The sequence below is a fragment of the Lycium barbarum genome, chromosome 12, assembly GCF_019175385.1.
Source record: "Lycium barbarum isolate Lr01 chromosome 12, ASM1917538v2, whole genome shotgun sequence".
NCBI lineage: Eukaryota > Viridiplantae > Streptophyta > Magnoliopsida > Solanales > Solanaceae > Lycium > Lycium barbarum.
Window position 1 is genome coordinate 69,830,095 of NC_083348.1, and position 20,236 is coordinate 69,850,330.

At 35.8% G+C, this 20,236-nt stretch overlaps 3 protein-coding genes and 1 long non-coding RNA gene across 7 annotated transcripts; 3 read left to right on the forward strand and 1 right to left on the reverse strand.

Moving 5' to 3' along the window:
• Positions 1 to 2,154: 2,154 nt before the first annotated feature.
• On the forward strand, positions 2,155 to 6,171 carry LOC132622518 (uncharacterized). The gene is made up of 8 exons (XM_060337125.1): positions 2,155 to 2,461; positions 3,047 to 3,196; positions 3,665 to 3,841; positions 4,651 to 4,739; positions 4,825 to 4,889; positions 5,016 to 5,118; positions 5,596 to 5,706; positions 5,795 to 6,171. The coding sequence occupies exons 1-8, from the start codon at positions 2,359 to 2,361 to the stop codon at positions 5,918 to 5,920; spliced, it is 924 nt and encodes a 307-aa protein (XP_060193108.1). The 5' UTR covers positions 2,155 to 2,358; the 3' UTR covers positions 5,921 to 6,171.
• A 1,782-nt stretch (positions 6,172 to 7,953) lies between these two features.
• Positions 7,954 to 13,050, forward strand: LOC132625191 (pentatricopeptide repeat-containing protein At4g20090). Of its 4 annotated transcripts, none has more exons than XM_060340019.1 (4): positions 7,954 to 10,340; positions 10,994 to 12,318; positions 12,507 to 12,645; positions 12,911 to 13,050. In XM_060340019.1, the coding sequence occupies exon 1, from the start codon at positions 8,149 to 8,151 to the stop codon at positions 10,330 to 10,332; it is 2,184 nt and encodes a 727-aa protein (XP_060196002.1). In that variant the 5' UTR covers positions 7,954 to 8,148; the 3' UTR covers positions 10,333 to 10,340; positions 10,994 to 12,318; positions 12,507 to 12,645; positions 12,911 to 13,050. The 4 variants fall into 4 exon arrangements, with proteins under 4 accessions (XP_060196002.1, XP_060196001.1, XP_060195999.1 ...); XM_060340018.1 differs by having other exon boundaries at positions 12,158 to 12,318; XM_060340016.1 differs by having other exon boundaries at positions 7,954 to 12,318.
• LOC132625192 (cationic amino acid transporter 5) lies at positions 12,827 to 14,820 on the reverse strand. The gene is made up of 2 exons (XM_060340021.1): positions 13,024 to 14,820; positions 12,827 to 12,963 (listed from the first exon to the last, which is right to left on the reverse strand). The coding sequence occupies exon 1, from the start codon at positions 14,818 to 14,820 to the stop codon at positions 13,024 to 13,026; it is 1,797 nt and encodes a 598-aa protein (XP_060196004.1). The 3' UTR covers positions 12,827 to 12,963.
• Positions 14,410 to 14,922, forward strand: LOC132625193 (uncharacterized). Its single transcript, XR_009576694.1, has 2 exons — positions 14,410 to 14,548; positions 14,643 to 14,922. It is a non-coding gene; the product is annotated as an uncharacterized LOC132625193 (long non-coding RNA).
• Positions 14,923 to 20,236: the final 5,314 nt, after the last annotated feature.

Genomic DNA, 20,236 nt, shown 5'->3' on the forward strand with positions numbered 1-20,236 from the left:
TTTTGGTTCTTGTTATATATGACCAATATATTTAACCCTCAATTAACCAAAATGTATGTTTTGGTACATTTATGTAGGAAATATATTGTATTTGAACTATTTTTAAAAAGTATATTACACTCAAATATGGAGTAACAATGAACGCTTAACATAACACACGGTAATTAAATGACGGAACGATTCTGAAAAATTGTGAATATTCACAAGAAAGTTGATCCAAAAAAGCGCATTTTAAATAATTGAAGGTTAAATTTGTTTATTAGACAGATATCACAAAAACTAAATTTAGAATTTAATAAAAAATTTATTAACCCTTTTAAGTTTAATTGCGTAAATGATGTGATGTCTATGCACCGAGTATAATACACTGTATTTAAATACCTCATCATTTTTATTCATAGATTTTTTTGGTGATAGATATTATTCGTGGTCAAAATGTTTGTTATGTTTCTTCTTTTCTTTCCAAAAATGTGCAAAAGAATATTATTTCATAAAGCTATGAAGTTGAAGGTTGTAAGATGATAAAAATAATAACTTTCAACAATTCAAATTAACATGTTCAAGAAAATTGTTTAACAGATTCTTAGATTGAGGTGTTTGTAAACTTTGAGATGACCTTGTTATTTTAGTTTATATGTGTAGCATTTTTTAGATTTAAGATTTTTATATTGAAACTGAACACCGTAATGAAATATAAGTCATCAGGTTGCAATACTAACAAAATTTTACCACCAAAGAATGTGTTGCAGACGTGCAGTGGATGGGATTGCTCCCTTAATCAGAGATCTCGGATTCGAGTCTTGAATATGAAAAAATCCTTGATAGGGAGCGCTTCCCCGACTCTACGCGGCTCGATCCAAAATAGTTGAGCCTCAATGCGGGTACCGAACACAGGGTGAAAAACAGTTTTAAAAAATTGGTTCTTTCCTAACACAGAGATACACTTTTTTATGTTTATTTTGGTGTCTAATCCTCTGTTTGGATGATTGTTTCCCGTGGTTCATTAACGTACAGTATGGTATGGTACAGTATGGTATTGTATTGTATTGTATTGTATTGTACTGTATTAATGAATACAATGTTTGGATAGACTGTATCGTTTGTTGTGATTTAATAACATTTGTGTTGTTTGGTTTGACTGTATGGTACTGTATAATAACTTGTAAGTTTACTAAAATATCATTAACTCTTAATTAGAAATAATTTATATATATTAATAAAACCCAGGTAAAGAATAAAATAAGAACTTTAAAAAATAAGTACGTAGTGGGTGGAGGAGGGGTGGGTGGTGTGAGGTGGGTGATTGTGAGATGAGAGTGGGGGTAGTGGGTAGTAGGGTAGGGTGAGTGGTTGTGGGGGTGGGGTTGAGTGGTGGTGAGAGGTAGTGGGTAGTGTGGGATGAGGGTGGGGGTGAGTTATTGTGGGGTAGGGTTGGGCGGTGGGGAAGGGTAGTGGGTGGTGATTGGGGTGATGGGGGTGGGTGGCAGAGGAGTGGGGTGGGTGGTAGGGCGGGGGCGGGGTTGAGGGTTGGGGTGAGTGGCGGGGGGTGGGTGGGGGTGAGTGGTAGCGTAAGGCATGGGTGGGGTAGGGTGGATGGTGGAGGGTGGAGGATATAATGGAGAAATGAAATACGTAATCACGAAAAAATCACCAAATCCGTGATTTCAAAAATTGGGACTTTTCATGGTTATATAATCATAGAGTGAACCACGGATTTATAATACCATACCACATGATTTTAAAAACAATGAAAACAAACATGATTTCCTAGAAAATCATACATTAATTAATGAACCACGGAAACCACCGTCCAAACAGGGGGTAAGATTCTACAAGCGGTTTGGCGTCTCAATTATGCAAAGAATGAACTCAAATTCAAAATTTCCCACCGAACATAATAGTATAAGAACCAAATGTAGGTAGCGGTACTGGAGAGTGGAGACACCAAGCTGGTCGGTAAGAAAGGTTCTCTTTTTCCAAGGAACCTGCTTATGTCAAATGCGTTTATCTTATTCGTTCAAAGTAAAACATTTTAAGTATTTAATTTCCTTATATACAAAACGACATATTTTCTTACTTTTTTATTTAAAAATATCAAAAGGACCACGAATCCAATACAAACAAATAGATCAAGCAAAAGGGCAATTGATACTTGTAAATGATTACTAAAAACAAAACCATTTGACCAAACATGAATTTATTGTCCCTATCAGATATGGTTCCCAATTGAAAATAAAAGAATGTCCAAGTACACCTGCCAATCTATAAATTCATATGATGAGCTACATTAAATTTTGAACCTGCCACCCAAACAAGGTTTAGTAACAACAGTAAAGCAAACAGGAGATAGAGAGAGTGATGGCAGAAGTAACAGCAGTAGCTCAGGTTAAGTCAATATTTGTATATCCCATCAAGTCATGCCGTGGAATTTCTGTTTCTCAAGCACCTATCACTTCCACTGGTATAGTCAATTTTTCTCTTAAATCTTGAAATGAAAATTTTCTTTTTTGGGGTGTAAAGAGTGTCTTTTAGAAATTAAGGTAGTGGGGTAGAGGAAAATAAGATAAAGTTGGTAGCTTTCCTCTTTTTGTTTGGTTCATATGGAAATGTCAAGATTTGAGATGGTAGTTTGTTACTGGGAAAAAAAGGGGATACTTTTGGAGAATAATTTTCTTAGTAGTAGTATTCCCTTTTCTATTTGAGAGAAGTTCTGAAGGAAAATAGTTTCCTTCTTTTCTTCCCACTTTCAATAAGCAAAGTAAAGCAAGATTTGGGCTTTTTCATTCTTTCTCATTTCCCAAATGTCCAAATCAAAAGTAATAGAGATGAATTTGGTATTCTTGCTTGTAGTTTGTTTTTGGTCACCTTCTATTATGGAATAACTTGGGACAAATTTTATGTGTTATGGTTCAGGTCCATTTCTTACTTTTGAGTAAATTACATTCTTCATTAACAAATTGTTAATGAACATTTTATTGTTGTTCCTAAACTTGTTCCTTCCTTCATATTATTGCTTTACAATTGATGTCTTATTTTCTTTAAACAGGATTTCGATGGGATCGACAGTGGTTAGTGGTGAATTCCAAAGGCAGGGCCCTTACTCAAAGAGTTGAACCAAAGCTTGCTCTTGTTGAAGTGACATTGCCAACTGAGGCTTTTTCTGAAGGCTGGGAACCAAATAACGACTCTTATCTAGGTAGTGTCATAGTTTTCAATCGCCTAGTCCAAGATCAAGCTGCTGTTTAACTTTATGATTTTGCTATTGTATTATCTCATTTGTGCAACATATCTTTTAAGCTATGTGGTGCTGCAGCAAAGCTTGTCATGTTTTTCTCCTCGCTACTGTTAAGAAATGTTGAAACATAGATCATTTTACTTGAAAATGTTGATATGCAGCTAAGAATCAGTATTTAGTTCCATGTGTGACTGTTAAAAACATAAGATACAGGATATTGATGTTCGAATCGTGTTATTATTATTGTTTGTTTACTGCTGTAGTTGTGAAGTTACTGATGCATTCACGCAGTTTACGGATATGACTAATCAGTCATAGAAGCTTCTTGTCATACTGATAGCTCACAAGAAATTGAGAGAGGGGGAGAATTTAAATATTGGCCTATTTTTCCATATCATAAATTACTTTTTGGATGTAATCATCATGTAGTTATCAGAGCCCCTGGCATGGATCCACTGAAAATTCCACTAAGTAACCCATCTCAAGTGACGGATGGTGTGTCGGTCTGGGAGTGGTCTGGCTCTGCCTTGGACGAGGGAGCTGAGGCAGCAACGTGGTTCTCCACTCATCTTGGAAAACCAAGTCGGCTAGTTCGCTTTAGTGAAGGTATAGCTCATCCCCTTGATCTATATAGATTTTCCTCATGTAAATGTTACTTATATGATATCACTGGTGTTTCAATATCCTCGTCTGAAATTCGTCCTGCATCTCTTCCACCAGTTATGCTTAACTTCTCTAGAAAACTTGTTCAGCACTCTCTTTTTTCATGGAATTTCTATCTTTATTTCTTGTATTGAACTATATTTTCTTGGAGGGTGTTTCCTTCATTCTTTGCATGTAGCTGCTTTCGGTACATAGCTAAGAAAGCAAGTCATGCTTCATGCTATCTCCTCTGCTACTTTTGCTATTTTTACTTTGTTTTTTGTAAATGAAATTTGAGCAAATGGCTAGTTGCACAAGTCATGGACCTACCATCTTGCATATACCCAATTTCTTTATGTTGCTTTACAGCTTTCCTTGTTTGAAGAAATACCAAATATTAATTTTGGGATGGAGTCCTTTTCTACCAGAAGCTAAATCCTTAAGTTTGTCAGACAAACTTCTTGCTACGAACTAGATTTGCATTTCACTAATTAGATGGCTCTTCTGGGCCCCCCCAAGTTTTGATCTCAGAGTGTCACCACTGAATTGGAAGATTATCATTACACACAGTTAAATAATGATGGATCGGATATCATTTTGTCTAAGTTTCCACATCTATGAAGCCTCAGAATTGAGCAGACCATATTTTCGCAAATTTGTTCATAGATTAGTTATCGCCTATTATCAGGTTATTTGCTTGCTTTAGTAGAGAACTGTTGGGAATAATGTGTACAATTCGATCAAAATAAGTTGCTTCCTGTTGACTCTTGTAGTGAAGGAAATGAGGGTTGTAGATCCTAATTATGCTCAAGGATACAATGTTATGTTTTCTGATGGATATCCATACCTTGTGCTATCCCAGGTTAGTGATATCATCATTTAAATTCGACAAAAAAATCCATAAAACAAGAGTCTTTGACTGGATTTTCTTGGTCCATGTTCTACAGGGATCGTTGAATGCATTAAATTCTCTTCTTAAGGAGCCTGTTCCAGTAAATCGTTTTAGACCCAAGTATACTCCTGTCCCTCTTGTGTAATTTGTTTATGATTGGTTGTTACTTTCTTTCCTTTTTCTGTACAAAGTGCTAGCACTTCAGATTAACTCGGTTAAATCTTTTGATGTTACCTTCTTTCACAGTGTTCTTGTTGACGGATGTGAACCATTTGCTGAGGATTTGTGGAAGGAGATCCGGATCAATAAGTTGACATTTGAGGGTGTCAAACTATGCTCTCGCTGTAAGGTAAAACCTTATGAACTTACTTTCTTACTATACGACAATGAATAACCTCTGCAAACTGGTAGGGGTTTTCTCCACCTGTTTTTTTTTTATAAAGTTCATGCAACATGATATTGAAGAGAGAAAGTTAACATATCTGAGGCCATTTTATAGGCAGAAATTCAGATTTTCCAAACTACGTGAACATCTCCACCCGTATTTTTCCTTTCTGGTCAAGGGATAGACATGAATTGAGATGATGAGATCTATTATTCTAGCAACTTGCTTGCACAAGATAAAAAGAGTCTAGTCATGTTTCTCCTTTTAATATGTTCTGATGAGTATCTTTGATTCAAGCCTTAACTATTAGAATGAAGTTGATTATGAAAACATATTTTTTGAATTTTTGCAGTACTTCACCTTCCTAATTTACTGGCATTCGAATGCTTATAATCAAGTTAAAGTCTTTATATCTGACATTGATTATTTTCTTTATATAAGGTACCTACCATAAATCAAGAAACAGCAGTACCAGGCTCTGAGCCAACAGAAACTCTCTCGAAGTTCCGATCTGATAATGCCTTGCGTCCGAATAAGAAACAACAAGGGAATGTAAGATCAAATACTGTGAGAAGTTCCATAACTGATTTACCTATTCTTTAGATAAATCACAAGTATAAGCTTTCATGTTATTTTGCAGGTATATTTTGGACAGAACATGGTTTGTTCCGACGCCCTTAGCCGTGGAAAAGGAAAGATAGTCAAGGTGGGGGACCCTGTTTATGTCCTTAAGGTTGTTCCTTCTAGTGCTGAAGCTCCAGCTTGAACTCTAGTAGTTCTATCACCACAATGGAAGGTGTGCATTTGAATAAGGTGATTGGAAAAGATTAAGAATACTAATGTAAAGAAAAGAGATCTTCTAGGCCACTGCTATATATTTTATCTAAATAAAAGGTTAGCTTGAATTTGTCCTTTCCTGGTTGTGAATTGCATCAAGCAAGGTATAAAACCATGTAAATGTGACCAGCTACGTCTCAATTCCAGCAAGTTGAGATCAGTATATGAATCTTCATTGTCCATGTCGCTTCATTTAGGCTAATCTTAGTCCAATATTAAACATATACAATAATTGTTTTTAGTATGAAAGAAGTTTGGTTGATGTTTACAGGTACTTTTATTTTGAAAGATTTCTGACCAAAAGGCACTTTGGAAGAAAACCAAATTTGGAGTTTTTGAAGCTATTTTTTGAGTTTTATTGGGGCACATTTCAAAAGACAGTTTTGACAAGCTGATACTACCATAAGGTTTACATCACATATTATTGCATAGGCCTTGGCCAAGAAAGTAACATGATGAATGAAAATATTTGTCATTTCATTCAACATTAGCGTGGCTGAAAAGATTAAATCCCTAAAAACAGTGGTTGCTTGAAGCATTAACTTCTGAACAAAAAAAAAAAAAAAAAAAGGCAGTTCGACGAGAAAAAGCTTACTTTCATCCGATATTTACACCAATCCGATAAATATATTGCATGCAATTCTAACAACTAATACCTACTTTTTCTGATAAAACACAGTCAATCAATCACGCTACCACGCCTCAATCTCGAAATCGTTGAAATAAATTACAAGAATCTTTCGTATTTGTCAATGTAAAAAATACAATCGAAAAAATAAGGTGACACTAGTTTCTGGTTAGCGAGCAAAAGACAACACACATAATGATCAACAATTTAGTAAGTAAGCCATCTTCAATTTCCAAAACTCGAAGAGGAAAATAGTTAATTAAACACATTAGGAAGGGGATTATCATTATTTCTTAAATTTTAGTAAGACTTATGGAATACTCACTTTTATTTCAATTAAATGTTCAAATTCTTAATCAGTTCATTTTAAAAATGATACTCAAACTTGTAAAAGAGAAACTATTCAACCATGTATGCTCGTAAAAGGTTAATATATAGACTCACTTTACTCTTCTCTATACAACGTTTTTTCTACTGTATTCTAAAGATTCAAAAAAATATTACATGTGATGTCATACATGTGTCCTCAACAAATACTGAGTAATTTAATTTTGTAAATATTTTTTATTATTTTCCACAAATTTAAACAAAAACTTGTAGTTCAAAAGAAAGAAGAATATTTAAAAGCTCAAAAAATTGGATGAAACTCAAAAGATTTATCTATAGCTCTTTGAATGCCTTTCGTAATTTTTATTTTTCTTCTTCTAGAAAAAACAAACATCTTTTGTTGTTTATTTTTGAAAATTAAACAAAACAAAAAATGAAAAATTCTCTCAGTAGATATCCAAAACTATTATTCCAAAAATTTGATCCAAACACTCAATAAAACAAACATCTTTTGTAAACACTCAATCTTAATTTTCTTTTCTTCAATTTTTATTTTTAATTAGAGAAAATTACAATCAAATATCTTTCGACCATCTAGTTTATTAAATATGTACACGGTGTATAATTTTTGTATAAAGTATACTAAATACACATATACTATATATATCTATCTATACACAACATATATACAATCAAAGTGTTAAGCTCCTCTAGGGACTTTACAATTTCATTTAGGCGATAACGGAATAAATGCAGCTATTTCAGAGGGTATATTTAGATTCTCGAAAGCAGACACTGCACTCCTAGTCCTAAAGAACCGGACACTCCCTCTTTACTCGAAACATATTTGATAAACTAGATGACCGAAGGGTAGCTTCCCTTAAAAAAAAAGTAAAAAATTAGAACCATATGAAAAATCAAATCTTACCCATATTCTTAATTAAGAATTAAAATTGAAGAAAAAGAAAATTAAGAACCCCCCCCCCCCCCCCCCACCTTTCCCACCTCCTGTTTTCTGCCCTACTCGTGTTTTCTTCTTCCTCGTCAGTGTCTCTACCTACAGAGACCACCTTCTTCATTTTTGCTTAAGCCTTAAACCAAAGATTCTTGATTATAAACTTTAACCCAATATTATGATCAATACACACAAGTTCTTTTTTTTTTTCCACTCTTCTTCATGAGAATCTGAGTTGATAAAAGGCATGCTCTTTTACACCTTCACTACCAAACACTTCACTTCAAAGCTAATAATCCCATGTAGTAAGTCTTTCTCTAACTTCACCATTATTAACAGTTTCTTCTCAGCTCTTTCTAACCCTTCTTCTGATACTGAACATGAACCTCAATCAAATGATGCAATTCCCAACTTGGTTTCTTTAAAAACTGAAATGGAACTACCCATTCCTGATAATTTTGCACCAAAACCCAAATTGGATTCTTGTAGAACTGAAATGGGACTACCCAAAGTTGCCCCAATACCCAAGTTTGATTCTTGTGGAACTAAAGTAGAAGAACCCCTTTTTGATAATTCATTTAAAGTTGCCCCAAAACCCAAGTTGGGTTCTTGTGAAACTGAAATAGAAGTACCAATTTCAGATAAGTTATTTAAAGAGGCTCCAAAGTTGGGTTCTTTTAAATTGGGTGATTCTACATTTTATTCTCTTATTGAGAAATATGCCAGTTCTGGGGACTTTAGGTCTTTAGAGATGGTTTTTGATAGAATGAAGTGTGAAAAAAGAGTCTTTATTGAGAAGAGTTTTATCTTAGTATTTAGAGCTTATGGAAAAGCCCGTTTGCCTGAAAAAGCTGTTGAATTGTTTGAAAGAATGGTGGATGAGTTTCAATGTAAACGGACTGTGAAGTCGTTTAATTCTGTTCTTAATGTGATAGTTCAGACAGGGTTATATCGTCGTGCATTGGATTTTTATGCTGATGTTGTAAATAATAGGAATATTAAGCCGAATGTGCTTTCTTTTAATTTAGTTATTAAGACCTTTTGTAAGCTTCGGATGGTTGATAGAGCTATCGAGGTGTTTAGAGAAATGCCTACCTGGAAATGTGAACCGGATGTTTATACGTATTGTACTTTGATGGATGGGTTGTGCAAAGATGACCGGATTGATGAGGCAGTTATTCTTTTTGATGAAATGCAGATAGAGGGATGTTTTCCTAGTCCGGTAACATTTAATGTGTTGATTCATGGACTTTGTCGGAAAGGTGACTTGGCTCGAGCTGCAAAGCTTGTGGATAACATGTTTCTTAAAGGTTGTGTTCCGAATGAAGTGACTTATAACACACTTATACATGGTTTGTGTCTGAAAGGTAAGTTGGAGAAAGCTGTTAGTTTATTGGATAGAATGGTGTCGAATAAGTATGTGCCAACTGATGTAACATATGGAACGATTATCAACGGGTTCGTTAAGCAAGGAAGAGCAACTGATGGTGTGCAGATTTTGTTGGCAATGCACCTGAAAGGGCGAATTGCAAATGAATATGTCTACTCAGCACTACTAAGTGGGTTGTTCAAGGAGGGAAAACCTGAAGAGGCATTAAAAATATGGAGGGAAATGATTGAAAAGGGAGTGAAACCAAATACAGTTGCTTATTCTGCTTTTATAGATGGCTTGTGTCGAGAAGGCAGTCCTGACGAAGCTAAGGAGATCCTTTCTGAGATGATTAAAATGGGTTGCAATCCCAATGCTTACACTTACTGCTCTATGATGAAAGGTTATTTTAAAGCCGGCGATAGCAACAAGGCTGTATTTTTATGGAAAGAAATGGCAACTAGTGGTATCACATGCAATGAAATCTGCTACAGTGTACTCATCCATGGACTGTGTCAAGATGGGAAGCTCAAAGAGGCTATGATGGTGTGGAAGCACATGTTAGGCAAAGGGTTTGTCCCTGATGCCGTGGCTTATAGTTCAGTGATTCACGGCCTTTGTAATGCTGGTTCTGTAGACCAGGGATTGAAACTCTTCAATGAGATGCTATATAGAGGATCTGGTTCTCAGCCTGACGTAATAGCATTTAACATAGTTCTTAGCGCTTTATGCAAGGTGGACAGAGTTTCTCTAGCAATTGATCTTTTGAATACCATGTTGGATCGAGGTTGTGATCCTGATGCTATTACATGTAATATTTTCTTGAAAACTTTAAATGAAAAAGCAAATCCATCCCAAGATGCGGAAGACTTTCTGGATAAGTTGGTGTGGCAACTGTACAGGCGGCAGAGAATTTTAGGAGCTTCAAGAATTATAGAAGTGATGCTTCAAAAATTTCTTCATCCCAAGTCCTCTACTTGGGAAATGATTATTCGAGAACTCTGCAAACCGAAGAAGGTTCAAGGAGCTATTAACAAGTGTTGGAGTGACCTTTTCATCTGATATTAGAGGTTAGTTTTTATTTTGGTTGCAAAAATGCAATATCCTGAAACATTGTTTCCGATGGGCACATTGCTCGTTGGAGACAAAAGAGGACAGTGAGATTCTTTCAGAGGATTCATTCTGTACATTTCAGAATAGGGGTCATTCTGCTTGAGATGTGCATCAAGCAATTACACAATGACTGGACGACTGTTTATTTCCAAACAGACACTTGCTTCCATAGTTTAAACATTACGTTTTTCTGTTAGTTTGTGTGTGTATCTGTTGCACATGTATGTAACAGAAAATGACATTTTATCAATTATTTCTACAAAGCTCTTAAATGGATACAGAAACCTTTCAATTAGGATAATCTAGCGTTGTTCAGTCATTAGGATTAGGATAATAAAAAGCAATCCGTATCACTTGTAGATTCCCCTTACAAGTTTTGAATTTTGTCAGTTCCCTGGACTTAGGATAGCCTATTATCTAATTTAGCTAAACACCTATATTTTGTAACCTTACATTTTGTACTGTTCTTGATGCCATCAGTGAAACTTTTTACTTCATCAGAAGGATATTAAAAAGAAAGCGTCCACGTCATTGAATATGTTTTTCTTCACTTTCTTACCATATGTTAGGTTTGAAATCTAAAAGTTCTAACAAGTTTGTTACATATCAGGTTTGAATATTGATGATACTGCAATACCCTAGTCATGCAAGATCATTTAGAAATGGTTTTGGTGAGTCTAAAAAGAGTTCATTTAGGTTATTGTTTTAGTAGTTGTTTACATTTCTTATTTACCTTTTGCTTCCTCTTTGTTTCAATTTGTCTCAAGATGTGTACTACAATGTTTTATGAGAGTTCTAAAATGCTAACAAAGTTTCTGTATATGGCTTATGAAAATAAGTTTCATATTTTTGTTTGCTTATTTTTTCTTTATATAATATTCCCTCTGGTAAGAGAGAGTGTGAAAAACAGGAGTTATCAATGTCCACTTGTCCAGTGTAAATGCTGATGGCAAATCTTTGGAGCTTTCTTGAAAGATGTTTGCATCAAATGTTGATGTATTTTTTGTTTCTCAGGAAAAAAATATTTTGCACTTAAAATAAGCTGTAAATAATTGTAATTAACTGATAATGTAGCAGAAGTGCGCTACTTGATATGAAAAAAATGGATATGAGAGAGTGTGTGCTTTCTACCAATAACAAATGTGTGTGGGCTTTCTCTGAAAGCATTTCTTTTAAGTAGATATTGGGGCTAATCGGTGACAAGTTCTTATTTTGAAGTGCAAGAGAGACTAACAGTTTCAATGTTAAAACTAAAAATCAGCTTTTCATTAATTTCTAACTGCTCAAAGTTCCTCTAAAAATGGTGCTACAAAAGAGCAATTAGATAACCTACATTTTGTATATTGGGGCCTCATCCCTATATATTAAATATTTATCTTACGGAAAAAAGACAACTGGATAGAAATCACAAAATAAACGATAGTTGTTACAGAGTGACTACCACAGTACCACTGAGCTGAAGCTACTTGGTATTGATTTTGTTGAATCCATAACACAGTACTACCAGGCTGCAAAGCTCTCTTCTGCGCGTTTTCCTCTGACCTTACTCTCTCAGTCATTTCACTTCACAACTAAAAGTGCTTTCTACACTCATATGGAGTAAATTTCTCTTCCTATATGCAGTCTATTAGGTGAATGCACATGCGAATATTCGTCGTTCTTTAATGTATCTGATGGTGCATCTTGCATATGTTAACGTAATTTTCTTTTGGTAAGGCTGCTAGAATTATTATTTTTCGCTAAACTAACTTGGGATCACAATGGTGGGTGAAAGAAATATTGTGAGCGTGGTGGTTGCTATGGGAAGCTTGCAAATAAGTAGAAAATGGCAGTGAGAACTCCACAGGGGTCCATCACATGATGCTTTCGTGACGTGCATGAGGTTGAAGCATGAAAAAGCAGTAGAAGATGACAACGAGAATACTGTTTAATCTGGTAATATTTTTGAAAGTTTTCACAATTCAGATGTTTCTGAGCTTTTGAATTCTTATGCTTGTTAACATTTTCTTGGTTCATTTATTGATCAAATATACTCCATTTTGACTGGATATGAAGCAGAGTCTACATGGTTTCATTGTGATTATGGATCTAACATGGCAATTTTATGAATGATCATTGTGCAGAAGTTGTAACTTTTGGGGGGGCATATATTGTCAGATATGTTCGCTGGAGTGGTATCGATGTTTCCTAAGAAGCATTGCTCGGCTTCTAGAAAAGTTCAAGAAATTATGAAAACGATACAAACAACTATGGTTCGTTTAAGTGAGTTTTAAACCTACCTTTACTCTTGATTTAGAATGTGTTTCCTATGTGCTGATGTTTTTCTCCTTACTTTACATGCTTTTCCTCTTGTAGCATCTTTCCTTTTTTTCTCTATTTATGGTCTTGACTGTAGTTGAGATTCTTGAGAATGTACTTCACTAACATGAGCTGTGGTTGACAGTTTTCATTATTCATAATAATAGGATTGTGTCTGTTGCTATTTCTTCAGTTATGACTGCATCTAACATAAATATTTTGATTGCAGGAATAAGTGCGATGGAACTCAAGTCCCAGATTTAATCATAGGTGTAAAAAAAACTTATGCCCTAGCTTTTTCCATGTCTTCTTCTGAGATCTTTGAAGACATTGGCATCAAACTTATGCCCTAGCTTTTTCCATGTCTTCTTCTGAGATCTTTGAAGACATTGGCATCTTTGATTGATGAGCCATGTCATAAGTTGCATGGAGGCCAAAAAGAAAATAATACATCAGCATTACAACCGTACATATTCCAAACCTTATAAATGCCCAAGCTTCTAATGATCCCATGAGAAACAAGTTTATTGCAATTGAGAGGGATGGGAACCATGGGACCAGTGGGACTCCCCAAACTTTTGGTGTTCTTTCCTGTGGCAAAAGAACCGAAATTGCCAAAGTTGCCAGGAACCAAAGGGGAACAGTTACTATGTATCCAAGCCAACCATTAGGCTTCAGTCCCCAGTAAGCAGAAGTCCCCACGGAGGATACAATTATGACCAGTACAAAGAAGGTTAGCTTCAAAAGATTTGTCCGGGGAGTGATACCTCTAACATAGTACCTCCTCATAAGCAGAGCAACGGCCACCATCGTGGCTATGAGAAGGCTGCTTACAGATAACAAACTTGCCAAGACATTCAAACTTGAAAAGAACGCGATACAGGCACTTGCAAGCCTGATCAGGATAGTTGCATTTATGGGAGTTCCTGTCTTTGGGTGAACAAGTGCAAACCATGGTGGAATCATGTGAACTCGTGCAATATGAGTGGCATATCGTGCCTGCCCAAGTGCTCCTGCCAAAAGGACAGTGGTCATCCCCTTCAGAGCTCCAAGGGCGACCAGGTATTTTGCCCATTTCATCCCCACGCCTTGAAATGCAACAGAATAGGCAGCGTTAGGGTCTATATCTGTATACTTCTGCATCATACTCAGTGAAAGTGCCATCAAGCAATATATTACGGTGATAATTGACATTGACCCTAGCAATCCTAGTGGTATATCTTTAGATGGATTTTTGGTTTCCTCTGCCATGGTTGCAATGTTGTCAAAACCCCCATATGCAAAATACACTATTGCTGCTGCAACAAAGATACCTTTGGCACCATGTGGCACAAAGGGTGTCAAATTGGAGGTATTGGCATGAGCAAATCCAGCAACTATGACAAATAAAATCACCACCATATTTACTGCTGATGCTATCCAGTTGAAATATGAAGTTCTCCTAGTGCTGCTTATTGCAATTATTGATGTAAATACTAGAACTGCAACAGCTATTGGATCTAGTAAGTTGAACCCGTCTGTGAGATTTGTATGTATACGCAAAGAGTTTGGATGACGATTCAAGAGAGTTGTAAAGTAAGAAGTCCAAGCTCTTGCTACTGCCGCACCACCAGCGATGGATCCAAGAATTATGTTTCCTGCTGTGATAAAGGCTGCAAAGTCTCCCAGTTCTACTCTGATGTAGGCAAATGACCCTCCTGCTACAGGAATTTCTACTGCAAATTCTGTGTAGCAGAATACAGAGAGCATTGCTGAAATGCCAGAAGCTACATACGATAAAACTATCGCTGGTCCGGCATGCTCATGAGCTTCTTGGCCAGTGAGTACGAAGATGCCTGCTCCAATAACAGAGCCAAAACCAAACCAGGTGAGATCCCACCAACTAAGGCAACGTTTCATTTCGTTCTCACTTTGTTTCTTTAGCTCCACAATCTCATCAGCATCCTCGGAACGGCTTGCAGCTCGGTCCTTGAATCTGGTAAATGTTTGTGACAGTGCTGCTTGGTATGCGCTCCAATTCTGGAAAGAATCTTCTGGGAAGAAATCTTGCTTGCTCCATCTCCAGTAACTTCTTGGTTGAATCTCATCTCCCACTTCACCTACAGAGTCCATTACTATTATATTCCTTTCAGGACTCATTGTACTGTTACAGAACGCTAGTAATTACTAGCTCTGTAGCTCACTCTGGATGTCCGTTGAACTACTGTCTATAGGATCATTCACTTTATGGATGGACTCCCATATCTTCAATTATTGTTATCGATAAGGTTGCCAATAAGTCAGTCTTACTGTTTAAACAAGGAAGTTTGTGTTCCGCTAAATTCGATATTTTGTTTTATGCCGTATGGTCCTGTCAAGGGTTAAAAAGGGGCCAATAATTGTGCATGTGTCTTTCTTGAAAATATCAACAATCTGTGTTAGCTCCCTAGGACTAACGTGGAGTCGTCTTAGGCGGCCATCTCCAACACACCTCTATTTTTAACTCCAAATTTCATTTTGAAGTCAAAAATGGAGAAATTTTACTCCAACCCAGCTACAAATTTGCCTCCATTTTGGACGGTGAACAGTATCACTCCAAATTTGGAGTGACACTATCTCCATCACTATTTCCTATTATTTTATTATTATTTAACCCTTTTAATTTATCATATTATATATACCAAATTATGTTTATGTAATATCTTTATTATATTAATTTTACATCTTAATTTTGGAGAAAAGAAGTGCTACATGATATAATTACTAAATGTATTATATTGCACAACATGATAATCGAGAATGAACGTGATCTTAATGCACCAATTCAAGATGCTTGGGAAGGTCCAACTCCAACAATAGAAATGGTAGTAGATAAAAGCCAACGATTTGAATAATTTTAGGTCGACACAAAAAAAAAAAATTAAGGACAAAGATGCTCATTTTGCACTTCGTAATGCATTAATAGATCATTTATGGGAGCATACTAGAGGTGGAAGTTGAATATTTAAGAAGTATTTAAACTAAATTTTACCATAATGTAATATGTATTGAATTATCGTGTATCTCAAGGATTTCACTTTTATTTGAATTATCCGTTAATATGTATAATCTATAATATTCTTACAAATTATATTATTTAAAAGTTTATGGTATAAAATAATTTTATTTTAAATGGTTATATAAGAAAGAAATATGAATTATATGAGATGAATATGTAAAAAAAAAAAAAGATAGAATTTGTTTAATGGAAATAAGAAAATAAAATTTAAATAAAAGACAATAATATAATATAGAAGAGAGGAAAGAATATAAAAAGGAATATTCTTTTTTGGATTAAAAAATGGAGTAATGGTTGGAGTTAGTTTACTCCATTTTAGAGTAAATATTTGGAGTGAAGGGTTGGAGATGGCTTATGTAAAAAGAGATGGGACAATCTATCAATTCATTAGCCTAGAACTAGGAAGAGTAACAGGCTGGATTTTTTGTCCTATATCACTTGGAATAGTCAAAGATTTCTGCAAAAAACATTATTGGAATGACATCTACATACTCCTTTCATTACTGAGCTTACTTCTTGAACCAGTAAGATACAGCTACAGTTGAATGCAACATGGCATGGAGGAAGTTTAAGCGTTCATAATTGACCTTAAGCTCGGTTTATTAGTAGACTTCATGGCATACTGTGTCATTATTGTATTTTTCTTTTGGCAGATGGTGATCTTCAAAATAGTATCCTACTTTCTTAGTATAGTTAATAAGCAACTTCGATTCTTTTTGTTGTTTTTTTGTTTTTTGTTAATAACATCCTGATGTGCCAGACTTTGAATAAGTTGAGGGAAAAGTAGACTGAAGATTTTGATGGGTAGCTTTCTTAGCCGTTCATATTGCGTCAAATTCCATCAGTCGGTATCTCCAAATAGCAGGGTATGAAGCAAAGATGACAAATTTTCTTTCTTCAGAAACATAACACCTTGTTTTAATTCTGTCCCTTTCCGGACATAATAAAATTTGAACTTGGAAGTTAACTGGAAAATCAGGTTTGGAAGAAAATTCCAAGGAAAAATATGAGAGAAATAGAAGGAAAACATACTTAAAATTAATAGATTGGAAGATGAAAGCATGAGTCCGCGACTTTTCTAGCACAAAAAAAAAAAAAAAAAAAAAAAAAAATGAACCAAACTAGTACAAAAAAAAAAAAAAAACATTAGTAGGTTTCACGCATGAATTTCGTGCGTGAAACGACCAACCTGCAAAAATGCAGCTTGGGCCTTTCACGCACAAAATTCGTGCGTTAAGGCTCTTCTATTTTTTTTTTTTTTTGGGTGTTACCTTTCAAATCACATTTTTTTCCATACTTTGGGCAAAGATTAGTCATGTTTCAAAACCCCAAAATATCAATATTTTATATAAAACTTAATATCTTTTTTTGCGTACATAATGTCGGCTCATTACATCAAGTCCACCTAAACGTTTGGATCGTCGTTTTAGGGGGTTCTAAAGTGCCCCGAAGTAAGTTTTGAAACTTGTCATATTATAGGGTTTTGATTTAAGTGTTTTATTATATTTGAATGTACAAATATAAATATTAGATTTAATAATAATTCATCCAATACGAGAGATTTATACTAATTAAAAAATAATTCATTCCATTTAATTACAATACTAATTCAAAGCAATACAATAATAAATTACAATAATAATAATACAATCTTCAAGTTCTAGAGGCTCTATTGCTTCGAGACGTGCTTGTACTACCACGGCCTTGTTGCCCACACGAACGTTTGTCATGGCCATATTGCTTACATGTAGAGCACTTGCGAGAATAAGTTCTTTCACTAACATCCATTTGATTGGGTCTACGACTCCGTGAGTTAATGCCCAATTTCCTAATGTAATCCTTGTTAACAACCATCGAAAACGGCTCGTTTGGCCAATAAGCTTCATTATCAAGTGGGTGGAATTGGCTGGAATATGCTCTAAGGTAACTGTGGACCTTGTATTCCCCCGCCACATAACTTGTTACTGTTTTTCTTATTCTCTCGTAGCACTTGACAGCATGAGAACACGGCATGTGGTACGTTTTCCACTTACCACAAGTGCATGTTCTTGTTGCCTCATAAACGGTATGCACGTTTCCACCTTTACCGTTGCGATAACCCGTCCTAACTTCATACACATGTTGAATTGGGTCATACTCGGTCATTTGGTGATGCTCACTTTTTTTTCTATAATGCTCCATATTTTTTAAGGGCTTTGGCATCCATGTCCCGCCGTCGGCTAATATCGCTCTAGCCTGCCTTGTCCTAACAACAAATCGCTCCACAACCTGCTTGAAAGTCATTCTCACCATTGCGGTGACAGGTAGTCCTCGAGCAGATTTCAGCAAGCCATTGAAAGACTCTGAGCTGTTTGTTGTGAGCATGCCCCATCTTTTGTCTCCATCAGCATGAAGCGTCCATTTTTCAACTTCGAGCTTCATCAACCAAACATATGCGGGTTCACTCACTGCCCTGATCAGATCCATTTTTGCAGCCCATTTTCGTTGTTGTTGCTCCATCGCAGCCCCCCACATCAATTTGTTTAGAGTGCCATTGTGAAACGTTGATTGCAAATTTGCCTTCAAGTGCCTTAAACAATAGCGATGGTAAACAAAGGGAGGCTGACACCCCAGTAAATTAGCCATATTGTGCAATATGCCTTTGTGACGATCAGACAACACGCATATGCCGGTACGATCCTTAATAACGTGAGTTTTCAAATTGGTCAAAAAGATGCCCCATGTGTCGTTGCTCTCGTTAGCGGCAATTGCGAAAGCAAGAGGAAATATTGACCCATTGGCATCCATTCCTATTGCAATTAGGAGCTTGAAATCGTAGGCATCATATACATGCGTACCATCTATGGATATCACTGGTCGGCAGTGAGCAAAACCATCAATGCATGGTTTGAATGTCCAAAATACGAAGTTGAAGATTTTACCCTCTATAAGCCGCCACTCTACAACAGTACCATTATTAAAATGTTGTAGAGCTGCTATATACCTTGGCAGCGATTGAAAAGAAGTATGCCAATTTTCAAAGACCATCTCAAAAGCGCGTCTACGCCCGAGAAATCCCTTTCTGTTGCTTATAGTTTTACTATATACGGTTTGAACGTTTCGAATACAATCTTTGATGGGGATCCTGCATAAGTTTAAACAAACAATATTTAGTAATGATCTTTTAATCGATATAAGACATATAATGTACTAGGTAGGATAAGTTACCTTAGCGTTTCAGCAACCTCTTTAAGTAATACTTGAGCAATCATGTTTGTATCTAAATTATAATGATCTGCTCGATTTTCTTCCATATCACAAGTGTGTCTTTCGCGGAATTTTGTGATAGCCCACATACCATCAGGCTTAACAATTCCCCGAAGCAACCACTCACAGCCTTGATACCGTCGTTTACAAACTAGTCTCCATATCTTTGTGTTTGACTGATCAACCTTAAACTCCCTCATGTCCTTAAAACAATAAATTTTGACAGCCCGTTGCAACGCCTTTTTGGATGCGAACAACATTCCCTTTGCAAGGTAGCATCGATCTTTGTTGAGATCCTTTGGTTCAATCCAGGTTTTTTGGCGACTATAATCATCTTCTCTTATGAAGACAAATGCATCATCACGACCCTGCAGGCTGTCAAGATAAGGGATATTGTTAGAATGCCACTGAACTGGGCTTTCAGAAGTTGGGTTTTCAGCCATCGGTGGTGGTACGTGGTGGTGCATTGGTTCTTGTTGGTTTTGGCTTTGAGGAATATTGTTGGTCATACCAACTTGAACATCATCATCATCGGTTACCTCTGCATTATTAGCTATTTCATCGTCATCACTTGATGATGACTCATAATAATTAGGAAAATCTTCATTATCAAGTGTATTCATCCTCCTACACGAAAAGTAACATATTTTAAATACCAACATCATATATATATAGATAATTTAATATCAAGGTGAGTACATAAGCACTGTCATGGTGTGGAGAATGATCAACTCCACCGAACTGAGAGGATTGACCAACATCCATATTTGGTACCACTGGCGAGTTTTGAGAATAGTTCCTATAAAGATTTGAAAACTGGTTATTTACCAATTCATACAACAAACACGTGCTACTACACATAATAATATGAAAAATCCATATTTACCAATTTTCATTGTAAGCTTGATTAAATTGCTGGCTTAGATTTTCCAGCGGCACTTGACCACTCAAAATGTCTCCATAAGAACTAAAGTCCCCATAAGTGTTACCATGAATAGGCTAGACTTGAGGGACTTCTTCTCGAGGTATCTTTTCAACATACATCTCAAAAACATTAATGAATACTAAATCACGATATTCTTCCGGCGATCCCAAATAATCACTCAAAGATTCATCATCGTTGATATTGTGCATGCCATAACGCACTACACCGTTTGATATTGTTTGTGGATATCTGCCAGTTATTGAGATTCCAAACTCAGTGGGTGTAGTTTTCATTCTTTTGTGCATGTAACTGACTAGTGTTTCATAATTTAAAGTTGTTGAAAATTT

Bases quoted from the DNA above. Each gene is read 5' to 3' on its own strand.
- LOC132622518 (XM_060337125.1), top strand. From the start codon at position 2,359: ATGGCAGAAGTAACAGCAGTAGCTCAGGTTAAGTCAATATTTGTATAT. The intron at 2,462-3,046 runs GTATAGTCAATT...TTCTTTAAACAG, and splicing joins AGCACCTATCACTTCCACTG to GATTTCGATGGGATCGACAG. The intron at 3,197-3,664 runs GTAGTGTCATAG...ATCATCATGTAG, and splicing joins AAATAACGACTCTTATCTAG to TTATCAGAGCCCCTGGCATG.
- LOC132625191 (XM_060340016.1), top strand. From the start codon at position 8,149: ATGCTCTTTTACACCTTCACTACCAAACACTTCACTTCAAAGCTAATA.
- LOC132625192 (XM_060340021.1), bottom strand. From the start codon at position 14,820: ATGAGTCCTGAAAGGAATATAATAGTAATGGACTCTGTAGGTGAAGTG.